The 11,627-nt window shown below is 44.6% G+C and overlaps 1 protein-coding gene across 16 annotated transcripts in view; it reads left to right on the top strand.

Annotated features, from left to right (window-relative positions):
* The first annotated feature begins 5,382 nt into the window (after nt 1-5,382).
* Nucleotides 5,383-11,627, top strand: part of LOC110504742 (peripheral plasma membrane protein CASK) — a 273,170-nt gene continuing 266,925 nt past the window's right edge. For 5 of the 16 annotated variants that reach the window (XM_036975203.1, XM_036975198.1, XM_036975195.1 and 2 more), the window contains exon 1: nt 5,387-6,241. In XM_036975203.1, the coding sequence (XP_036831098.1) occupies nt 6,183-6,241 (59 nt within the window). In that variant the 5' untranslated portion in view covers nt 5,387-6,182. Of the gene's footprint in view, nt 6,242-11,627 lie in introns of all 16 variants that reach the window. The other 11 variants (XM_036975197.1, XM_036975190.1, XM_036975200.1 and 8 more) reach the window with 5 other exon arrangements.

The raw sequence follows: 11,627 nt of genomic DNA, 5'->3' as shown, positions 1-11,627 counted from the left end.
TGTCTTAATTTCTGGAACCAGTCAGGCAACAACCGACACTGTACTGGCGTTAGGTAGCCCAGTAGCTAAGGAGTTGGACCTGTAGCCGAAAGGTGGCCGGTTTGAATCCCAGGTTGGGTGCTGGAAAAAATGGATGGAATGGGTGGAATTGAAATGACAACTGGAGGGCTGCAGGGTTCTCAACCTCAAAACATATGTCGGTATAGTTAAAGTGTGCATAGAGGATATACAGAGAGTAGCAGCAGTGTAAAAGAGGGAGTTGAACGGATCCTTAGCTTAGTGATGTGCACTATGGTGTTGAATACTGAGCTGTAGTCAATTAATAGCATTCTCATGTAGGTGTTATTTTTGTCCGGGTGGGAAAGGGCAGTGTGGAGTGCAATGGAGATTGTGGATCTGTTTGAGTGGTATTCTTAGCATATATGAAGGAAGTGATGGAACCCATTTTTGGTTCTATAAGGAGTGTAGGCGACTGCAGGGCACAGTCTTATAGGCTAATAATAAAACCCTCCAACAATGCATTTCCTCAAGTCAAGAATGATGCCTCCCTGTGCAACACTCTTGGAGTGAATCACAAATGCAGTTTCTTGATTCCTCATGTCCTCCCTCCTCATATCCTTCTCCAATCATATTGGAACATCAGATCAGAGGTTCCTCCTCCCAGACCTCCAATGGCTTTTGAGGAGGCAAGAAGCACACAAGGAATTTCAGGGGAGAATCTCAATTACATAGTCCTCACATCCTCTCTCCTCGCTTCCTTCTCAATACCCATTGGAGGAGAAGGTCAGAGAGGAAGGACCTCTGACTTTCTCATCCAATCGTTTTTTTAGAAGGAGGCTTGGAGAGAGGACATGAGGTATATGCAATTGAGATTCGGCATTGCTTTTTCCAATCCTCTTAGTACAGAAGAAGAACAATTCACTCCGTTCCTGAAAAAAATGTCTCACCTACAGTAGGGGCGAGATTGAAGCACCATACCAAGAAAGAAAAATTAATACAATTATGCAAAGTCTTCCAATCCTTTGATCAGAAATAAGCCTGGTAAAAAATGAATTGTACATCAGATATATGCTAAGGCCAAGCTCTAAGATATGCTTATAAAGAATAACTAAATCAAACTATATTTCTAGCATACACAGTTCAGTAAACAGTAGGGTGGTGATGTTGGTGTTTAGTGCTTGGGTTGGATTTGAGTCCCCTCCGGTGTAGGGTAACCTACTTCGTTAAACACCCTGAAAGCAGGACGCATGATATTTACACACAGATACGCAGACACGCAGACACACACATACACAGTGCACAAATACACAAACACAAATACACAGTGCACACGTACAGACACACTGCACACACTCTCTCTCTATCTCACACCCTCACACATGCATACATACACAGTCCACACACAAATACAGACACAGACACAGAGACACAAACACTGTCTGTCTGTCTGTCTGTCTGTCTGTCTGTCTGTCTGTCTGTCTGTGTGTCTGTCTGTCTGTCTGTCTGTCTGTCTGTCTGTCTGTCTGTCTGTCTGTCTGTCTGTCTGTCTGTCTGTCTGTCTGTCTGTCTGTCTGTCTGTCTGTCTGTCTGTCTGTCTGTCTGTCTGTCTGTCTGTCTGTCTGTCTGTCTGTCTGTCTGTCTGTCTGTCTGTCTCTCTCTCTCTCTCTCTCTCTCTGTCTCTCTCTCTCTCTCTCTGTGTGTGTGTCTCTCTCTCTCTCTCTCTCTCTGTGTCTCTCTCTCTCTGTCTGTCTGTCTCTCTCTCTCTCTCTCTCTGTCTCTCTGTCTCTGTCTCTCTCTGTCTCTCTGTCTTTCTGTCTCTCTCTCACACCTCCCAAGCACGTTCACCCTTTGAAGGTATAGGAGATCAGAGCTGCTGTGGGGAAGAGAGGTGAGGTGAGGAGAGGAGAAGAGAGGGGGAGCGAGGGAAGATAGAACCCAGAGGCAGAGCACCACAGTGGGGCAAGCTCTGATCCTCTCTCTCCCTGCGAGATGCAGGAGGATGGACTACAAGGTGTCAAAAGTGTTCCACAGGGATGCTGGTCCTATGTGGACACCAATGCTTCCCACAGTTGTGTCAAATTGACTGGATGTCCTTTGGGTGGTGGACAATTCTTGATACACACGGGAAACTGTTGAGGGTGAAAAACCCAGCAGCGTTGCAGTTCTTCACACACTCAAACCAGTGCTCCTGGCACCTACTACCGCACCCCGTTCAAAGGCACTTAAATCTTTATTTCACAGAAAAGTAAGATCCAAACCCCGTTGAGTATGTAGGATATCACAGGACAAAGAACCAGACCAAAGGACCTTTTACATCACAATTCATGATTTGACTTATAAATGATATGTCAAGCATCTATAAAAGACTGCTGATGCTAGGAAATGTGGCTGAATGGTGGAAATGGCACAGTGAGGGACTGATTTAGATTTATTTTATTTATTAGGATCCCCATTAGCCGACGCCAGTGGCGACAGCTAGTCTTACTTGGGTCCGACATATAAAGAAAACGACATTACAGACTAAATACATTCACTAAGGCATGGCTGGCTGTATCTAGTCTCTTCCTTCATAATTAGCAGTCAGGAGGCCAGTGTTCACGTGAGAATTTGGTTCTGGGTTCTGAGATTAGGCTGCATCTATTGGCGCGTTCAAGACAACTGGGAACTCAGCCAAAAAAATACCTCAGACTGGGGAAAATTGTGACGTCAGTGTTCTTCAGGTCAGAGAAGTCGGAGCTCTAGAATGGACTTGGAATTCCGAGATGGACAACCGTTCAAAATAATTTTACAGTCAGATTGTTTTTTTTATTTTTATATCTGCCGCACAGTGTAAAAGAGTGTTTCGCAAAAAAGGAAATGCTAATTAAAACAAGCATCTCTTACTGGACAAATTCAGGTAGGTCCCTCCCTCTCTGTTAGTTTGTTTGTCCCTCCTAATCTCTGTTAGTTTGCTGGTCCCTCCCTCTCTGTTAGTTTGCTGGTCCCTCCCTCTCTGTTAGTTTGCTGGTCCCTCCTAATCTCTGTTAGTTTGCTGGTCCCTCCCTCTCTGTTAGTTTGCTGGTCCCTCCCTCTCTGTTAGTTTGCTGGTCCCTCCCTCTCTGTTAGTTTGTTTGTCCCTCCTAATCTCTGTTAGTTTGCTGGTCCCTCCCTCTCTGTTAGTTTGCTGGTCCCTCCCTCTCTGTTAGTTTGCTGGTCCCTCCCTCTCTGCTAGTTTGCTGGTCCCTCCCTCTCTGTTCGTTTGCTGGTCCCTCCCTCTCTGTTAGTTTGCTGGTCCCTCCCTCTCTGTTAGTTTGCTGGTCCCTCCCAAACTCTGTTAGTTTGCTTCCGTTTGGTTCCTAGTGAATCTTCCTTAATTGTCTGCCTTCTCGCTGCACATCCACCAGGATGACCCACCACATAGTCACACTCACTCTCTCTCACTCTCTATCAGAGAAAGTAAAAAAGGCCAATTTGCATCAGATTAACTCGCCAATCATCAGCAGAAGCCATATTGTAAAATGTGCAGACATTGTCCTCGCTGAGGGATTTAAGTGTGTGTGTGTGTGTGTGTGTGTGTGTGTGTGTGTGTGTGTGATGCCTGATGACATGAAAAATAAGCATCTTTCATTGCTCCCACGGTCAATGTTTATAAAAGCAGAGGTCTCTCTGGAGCTTGTTTGAATATAACTAAACTAAACCTTTTTTCTGGACAAACAAAAATAAATCATTGGATCTTGTCTGGAGCTAGACAACACTCCCTAACTATTCACTCTGCCTTAATTAGCCAATCAGGTGTGGGCTTGTTTAGGGCCCAGGAATGACTTGTTATGCAGTGTGTGTGTGTGCGTGTGCGTGCGTGTGTGTGTGAGGTGGGTGTGTTTTGTCACCAAATGGGTATGATCAACTTAGAATGGACAGCAATGTTATAGTAGGGGCAACCACGGAGAGGGAGAGAGACAGAGAGACCAACTAAAAGGAAGTGATTCAAAAACCATCCATAACAAAGCCATCCCCTACAGAGAAATGAACCTGGAGCAAGCTGATCCTGGGGCTCTGTTCATAAACACAGGACAGCAACACAATTAGACCCAACCAAATCATGGGAAAACAAAAATATAGTTACTTTGAATGCTATTTGGCCCTAAACAGAGAGTACACAGTAGCAGAATACCTGACCACTGTGACTGACCCAAACTTAAGGAAAGCTTTGACTATGTACAGACTCTATGTACAGTGAGCATAGCCTTGCTATTGAGAAAGGCCGCCGTAGGCAGACCTGGCTCTCAAGAGAAGACAGGCTATGTGCACACTGCCCACAAAATGAGGTGGATACTGAGCTGCACTTCCTAACCTCCTGCCAAATGTATGACCATACTAGAGACACATATTACCTTCAGATTACAAAGATCCACAAAGAATTGGAAAACAAACCCAATTTTGACAAACTCCCATATCTACTTGGGAAAAACCACAGCCACAAGAAAAGGGCAACCAGTGAAGAACAAACACCATTGTAAATACAACCCATATTTATGTTTATTTGTTTTCGCTTTCGAACTTAAACTATTTGCACATCATTACAACACTGTATAATAACTGTAACATAATATGACATTTGAAATGTCTTTATTATTTTGGAACTTATGTGAGTGTAATGTTTACTGTTAATTTTTTATTCATTATTTCACTTTTGTTCATTATCTATTTCACTGCCTTCGTCAATGTTAACATACGTAGCCCTTAAATTGAAATTGAATTGATTTCACTTCACTCTATGTACACAAGTCTTCCACTTAATTAAATACCCAATGAACAGTCAATGCACTACTGCTCTCTGTGATGGCGTTCTAGCTGTGTCTGAGTTTTCAGATTATGCATAATAGCCTTGCTGTTTTCTCATCATCCGAATCGCGCGTTATTTTACTATAGACTGGGTGCCAGCCTGTTTTTGCTTCAGTCAACTTGTTGAGGTCTAGGTTACTCTTTTCCAGGTCTCCCTTTTGACAAAACCAATACACAAAAAGGCTGTTGTTATAGTTATGTTATTATAGTCTCAATGTATTATGCCCATTCAATTGCATAGCATGAGTTTTGTTTGAGTTAAAGAATTCTTAAGCAGGCCTTTAAATGCCAACTAGTGCGTGCTGGGCTGTCTTTCGCACTTTGGATTGGTGCGCCTTCTAACTTGCGGTTCATTAAAAGTGTATCAAGAAACTGCGACAAAAAAAAAACAATACAGCGCTCCCGCTTCGTCATCTTGACTCAAGCACCGTATGTCTCAATGGTGATCCCGGAACGCAGCCGCTCCTGTGGAAGCGTAATGGAGGAAAGCGGAGCAGTTTCATAATAACCTTGGGTGGGAGGAGCTTTGTCATTCTGGAAGCTCTCTGAAAGAGGAGCGACCAATGACTGTATATGAAGGGAGCGACAGAGAGGGGAAAATTGGAGCAACGACAAAGTGAAAGAGAGAGCGAGCGAGAGAGAGGGAGACAGAGAGAGACACGCTAGTGATCCCCTGTCCGAATCCCATTTCCAATATATAGTTTTACCTACCTGATCGAGTCGCGTGTGTACGGACACCATGCGCGCTTTTCAAGGGCGATACAACTATATAACATTTTCACCTCTTTTGGTATGTGAAGAATGTACAGTATTCGGATGTTCTTTAGAATAACAGTATTTACAGTAAATAGCTTATTTTGTTTTTCAACTCAACAAGCTACACAGAGTAGTCAGCTGTAGTTTTTGCAGCGGGTTGTAGGCTAAGTGCGTTCTGGACTGTTGAATACCGTGGATCAGCGGGCGGGCACGCAACTCGGGTTGTTTATAACGTTTGACATTCCCACCGTAGGAAGGAAAGTAGCCTAGGTAGGAAACGGGGAAACCCGGGCAAGGCGGGGCCGAACCGGAGACAGCCAAAGGGATTATTGAAGAACTCACGTTGCCTTGAAGCTTCGCCCTGTAGCCGATCCACACGCAGAGTCGCATCGTTTTGGGGTAACAATAATTTTCCACCCATTGGAATTTGGGGAATCTTTATTCCCAACTACTTGGTGATTAGTCTACGCTTCAAGTAGCCTAGGCTACGGCGAACATAACTAGTTTGTATTTACACCTATTTAACGTCGGTTGTGGTTATTTGCTGTGGAATATACGTTCCAGGACGGATTTGGGGGGAATTATTTCCCCAGACCCGTTGGACCATGGCGGACGACGATGTGCTGTTTGAAGATGTCTACGAGCTGTGTGAGGTCATTGGAAAGTACGTGTCACGTTGCCTTTTATTGCACGCTGCAGTTACTTTGTATCTCCTTTTTAGCTGTGTGTGTGTGTGTGTGTGTGTGTGTACGCGTGTGTGTGTGTGTACGCGTGCGTGCGTGTGACAACATGAAAGGCAGGCACTTCACAGTTCACCATGGTTTAGTGGAAAGTGGACACACACACACACACACACACACACACACACTGCATTGGACATGACAGCTGAACTGTAGTGCATATTACCAAGTCTAAATGAAACCATTTAATTCATATATTTCAATCTCCTGTGCAATATACAAGTGTCCTCCTAGCATTCCTCTATTGGCATTGTCAGCTAAGTAATGACCTGTGATTTCTTATAGGTATGAGACAATAGCATGTGTCATATACTGACATATTGTCATTTTCAGTTGTGACTAGTCTACATGCAATTATTGTGGTGATAAAATATCTTCCTCATTTGCTCACTCTCAAGAAATCTAATTATCTCAGAGCCAGTGAAAATGCATGGTTACTTCTCTGTGGATGAATTTATCTTCCCTCTTAGTCTTGTGTTGTAGTTGCTTGCATTTTCCTGCAGTGACACCACCATTCTATTCTGTTCTGTTTATTCTGTTGTATTGAGCCCCCTTTCACAGATGCTTGTGGGTATGAGTCTCCCAGTGTAGGAGGACGATGATGAATGACTAGTGGTTCAGCAGTCATGAAGTCCCAATGCATTGTAACTCTGTCTGTCTGTCTGTCTGTCTGTCTGTCTGTCTCTGTTTCTTTCTTTCTTTTCAATCCTGGCCTTAGTGATCTCTCCAATTATTTGTATCATTTGCATAATAGTTGCACTGTAATTACGTCGTAATGGGAATGAGTTTTTTGTTGTAATTACACAAATGGGAAAGAGCTTGCCATTGCATTACTCCAAACAACAGTACATTATATCTAGTACCTTGGATAGTAGGTTTTCAGGTGGTTAACAAGTGCCTTTCCCACACGTTAATCATCATATTGACAGGATCAGGTTATGTTCCAAGTTTGTGTGTGTGTGTGTGTGTGTGTGTATGTGTGTGTGTGTGAGACTATTGTGTGTACTGACTTGGCACTGGGCCTTCTGTAACAAGTTTAGGCAGGCCTGAAACCTGTGTGAGAAATTGAGAAAACACTGACAGGGTCTTGTTTAGGGCCCAGGAAGTACCTGATGTTCAGTGTGTGTGTGTACGTGTGTTTGTGACCATGGTGTGTACTGACTGGGCCTACTGACAACCAGTACATCTGGAGGATGCGCACACACACACAAACAAACACACAAGGCTGCTACTAAAGGCCAGACACAGTAGGATGAAGTTCACCAAACATATTGGTCAGTTTTGCTTAACTTTTTTTAAACATTTATTTAACTGGGCAAGTCAGTTAAGAACAAATTCTTATTTACAATGACAGCCTTGGAACTGTGGGTTAACTGCCTTGTTCAGGGGTAGAACAACAGATTTTTACCTTGTCAGCTCGGGGATTCGATCTAGTAATCTTTCGTTTACTGGCTCACGTTCTAACCACTAGTTAGCCTAGTCAGGATTGGGGATCAGGATTGGGGATAGTTTACCATGCTATCATCCTAGTCCAGTCCCAGTACCAGCCCAGTACCACCACAGTACAAGTCCATCCCCAATTAGTCTTACCGAAGTCCACGTCCCAATCCAGGCCCAATCCAGTCCCAACCCGGCCCCAATCCAGGCCCAATCCGGTCCCAACCCAGCCCCAATCCAGACCCAATCCAGTCCCAGCCCAGTACCAACCCCATCCCAGTACCAGCCCCAGTACCAACCCATCCCAGCCTAGTCCCATTACCAGCCCATCACAACCCATATCAGCCCATCCCAGCATCAGCACAGTCCCAGCCCATCCCAGTCCCAGCCCAGTCCCATCCCCAGTCCCATCCCAGTACCAGTACCAGCCCACCCCAGTCCCAGTACAAACCCATCCCAGTCCCATCCCAGTCCCAGCCCAGACCCAGACCATCCCAGCCCCAGTACCAGCACAGTCCCAGCTCAGTACCAGGCCTTCCCAGCCCAGTACCAGCCCAGTCCCATCCCAGTACCAGCCCAGTACCAGTCCAGACCCAATTAGTCCAGCTCAGTCCCAGTCCATCCCCAGTCCCAATCCAGGCCCAATCCAGTCCCAGTCTAGTCCCAATCCAGTCCCAACCCAGTCTCAATCCAGTCCCAACCCAGTCTCAATCCAGTCCCAACCTAGTCCCAATCCAGTCCCAACCTAGCCCCAATCCAGGCCCAATCAAATCGCCGCCCAGTAAAAGCCCAGTCCCATTACCATCCCAGCCCATCCTAGTCTCAGTCCGATCCCAGTACCAGCCCATCTAAGTCCCAGTATCAGCCCATCCCAGTCCCAGCCCGTCCCCAGTCCCAGCCCAGTCTCAGCCCAGTACTAGCCCAGTCCCAGCACATCCCATCCCAGCACCAGCCCAGTACCAGCCCAGTCCCAGTACCAGCCGAGTACCAGCCCATCCCAGCTCATTCCCAGTCCCAATGCCAATACCTGACCATCCCAGCACTAGCCCAGTGCATCCCAGCCCAGACCCAGCCCAGCCAGACCCAGTTCCAGACCATTATTCCGCCTCTACCAAGCTTTACACCACAAGCTTTACACCACTCCAGCCGACGCTTGGCATTGCGCATGGTGATCTTAGGCTTGTGGAAACCCATTTCATGAAGCTCACGACAAACAGTTATTGTGCTGACATTGCTTCCAGAGACACTTTGGAACTCGGAAGTGAGTGTTGTCCCATTCTGTGAACATGTGAGGCCTACCGCTTCGAGGCTGAGCCGTTGTTGCTCCTAGACGTTTCCACCTCACAATAACAGCACTTACAGTTGACCGGGGCAGCTCTAGCAGGGCAGAAATGTTAAGAACTGACTTGTTGGAAAGGTGGCATTCTATGACGGTGCCACGTTGAAAGTCACTGAGCTCTTCAGTAAGGCCATTCTATTGACAGTGTTTGTTTATGGAGATTGCATGGCCGTGTGCTCGATTTTATACACGTCAGCAATGGGTGTGGCTGAAATAGCCGAATCCACACATTTGAAGGGGTGTCCTCGTACTTTTATATATATAGTGTATGTAGGGCCTATATAGGCATATATATAGATTGTCTTAGCACTGACTGTGTGGGGAATAGTAGGGTTTCTGAGTTGTGCTGCCCTAGGGTATGTGTGTGTGAACGAGATTTAGGTGTGTGTGTGTGTTTGAGCGGGATTTGGCCTAAGCTCTCATTTTTAGAACACTGACCTTGGACACAAATCCTGTCTGTCTGTCAGCGTGTGTGTGTGTGTGTGTGTGTGTGGCATGTTGCTGTTAGATCCATTCACTCTATCCACCCTGCGGCTATCCCAAGACCAAGTTTGCAGGGGAGTGAGGATGTGGGAGCAGTTACTCTTCCTGGGGTCCGTCAACATTAAGGCGGACCCCAGGTCCGTACAATCTGTAATGTACAATCTGAAATATTACATGACACTTTACTTTACACAAAACAATGTGTCTGGTTCTCCAAAGCTTTTTACTATGAGTCTTTATGTCATTTATCTTCATTTCATAGTGTAGTTTCTTCTTCTTTTAATTCAGTTTAGTCACATGTCAATTTGCAGTATATTTGCGAATCGGTTGTGCAGCCAGACTTATTTGCCATTCCTTTTGTCTCATCCCTCTCAACCATACCATTTTTTAAATTCCTCATCAATCTACAGGAATTTAACAGTTTTTACAGTAATTTTCTTAATGGGTTCATGCTTATTAGCAACTTGAATAAAGCTATTTCATTAATGTGTCAAGTGCAGCATCTGGTTGCTCCTCATTACACACCACAGACCAACAAATATTCTTTACGTCAACAACATATGAATCACTGCAAAAGTTCTTATATGACCTCTTATACACTATATTAGGCCCAGCCTTTGGAACTTTGGATAGATATGGCTACTATATTGTGATTACTACATCTGATGGATTTGGATACTGCTTTAAAGCAAATTTATGCAGCATTAGTAAAGATGTGATCAATACATGTTGATGATTTCTTACCTGTGCTGTTTGTAACTATGCTGGTAGGTTGACTGATAACCTGAACCAGGTTGCAGGCACTGGTTACAGTTTGAATATCTTCCTTGAGTGGGCAGCTTGATGAAAGCCAGTCAATATTTAAATCACCCAGAAAATATACCTCTCTGTTGAAATCACATACATTATCAAGCATATCCAGATACTTACTGTTAGCACTTGGTGGTCTACATATAGCAGCTTCCCACCAGAATGGGCTTTAGGTGAGGCAGATGAACCTGTAGCCATATTGCTTCAACAGTATTTAACATGAGATCCTCTCTAAGCTTTACAGGATTGTGGTTCTGAATATAAATGGCAACACCTCCACCTTTGGCATTTCTGTATTTTCTGTAGATGTTCTATCCGTGTATTGCTACCATTGTATCATCAACGGTATTATCTAAGTGCGTTTCAGAGATATATGAATGTATGACTGTCACTTGTTACTAGGAAATTATTGATTTCATTAACCTTGTTTCTTAAGCTACATATGTTAACGTGGGCTATTTTAGCACTTTTTTGCAATGCTTGATTGTTTTCATTACTTTACTGGGAAGCTTAGCAGAAGTAGACATGCTCATGTTATTAATGTTAGTAAAGGGTGAGCTGCACACAATGGAATTCCTACTAGGGCACACCGCAGCAGTGCTAACAGTATAACTCTGGTTTATAGGCACATGACTACTGCATACGATAGCTGTGGGTTCAGCAGAGGCATTCAGGGCAGTTAGAGGGACATAAATTAGGTTAGTTACATTGTGTCTTCCAACCCCCCTGGGATAATGTACATTTTCTGAAGCATTATGACAACTCGTCACAATGGTAGGGATTAGCTGAGCTGGGCTTGGGTCATTGATAAGTCATTGTGTCAACGCAGCCTTATAATGCTGTGAAAGGATCCAGGAACCCAAATGATTTGGGTGGATCCTATCCTCATGGTAAAACAAGCTTTTCTAGAAGGTATCAAAATTGTCAATGAATGTTACACACAGAGAGCTACATTAGTCTTGTAGACAGCTATGGAGGGCTAAAAGTCTGCTGAAATGTTCACTGCCACCATTTAGGGCCAGATATTATGGGGTGTTTGTTGGTGTCAAGAAGAGACACAATCAGTTCTTTAAAATAAATCTTCAGCTGTTCTAAGAGGCCCTTCATAATGTCATTGAATCGTGAACTATGATAGACTCAATTTCCTGATGCAGCTTTGCTCCAGGGACTGAGACATTTTCTCAGCATTGAACTGCCCAATACAACATCCGGAGAAAGGGATGGAAAGGGAGGGAGGGAGG

Source organism: Oncorhynchus mykiss, chromosome 3 (genome assembly GCF_013265735.2).
Source record: "Oncorhynchus mykiss isolate Arlee chromosome 3, USDA_OmykA_1.1, whole genome shotgun sequence".
Classification (NCBI taxonomy): Eukaryota; Metazoa; Chordata; class Actinopteri; order Salmoniformes; family Salmonidae; genus Oncorhynchus; species Oncorhynchus mykiss.
The sequence above is the reverse complement of the archived record's forward strand: the minus strand, read 5'-3'. Positions and strand labels throughout refer to the sequence as shown.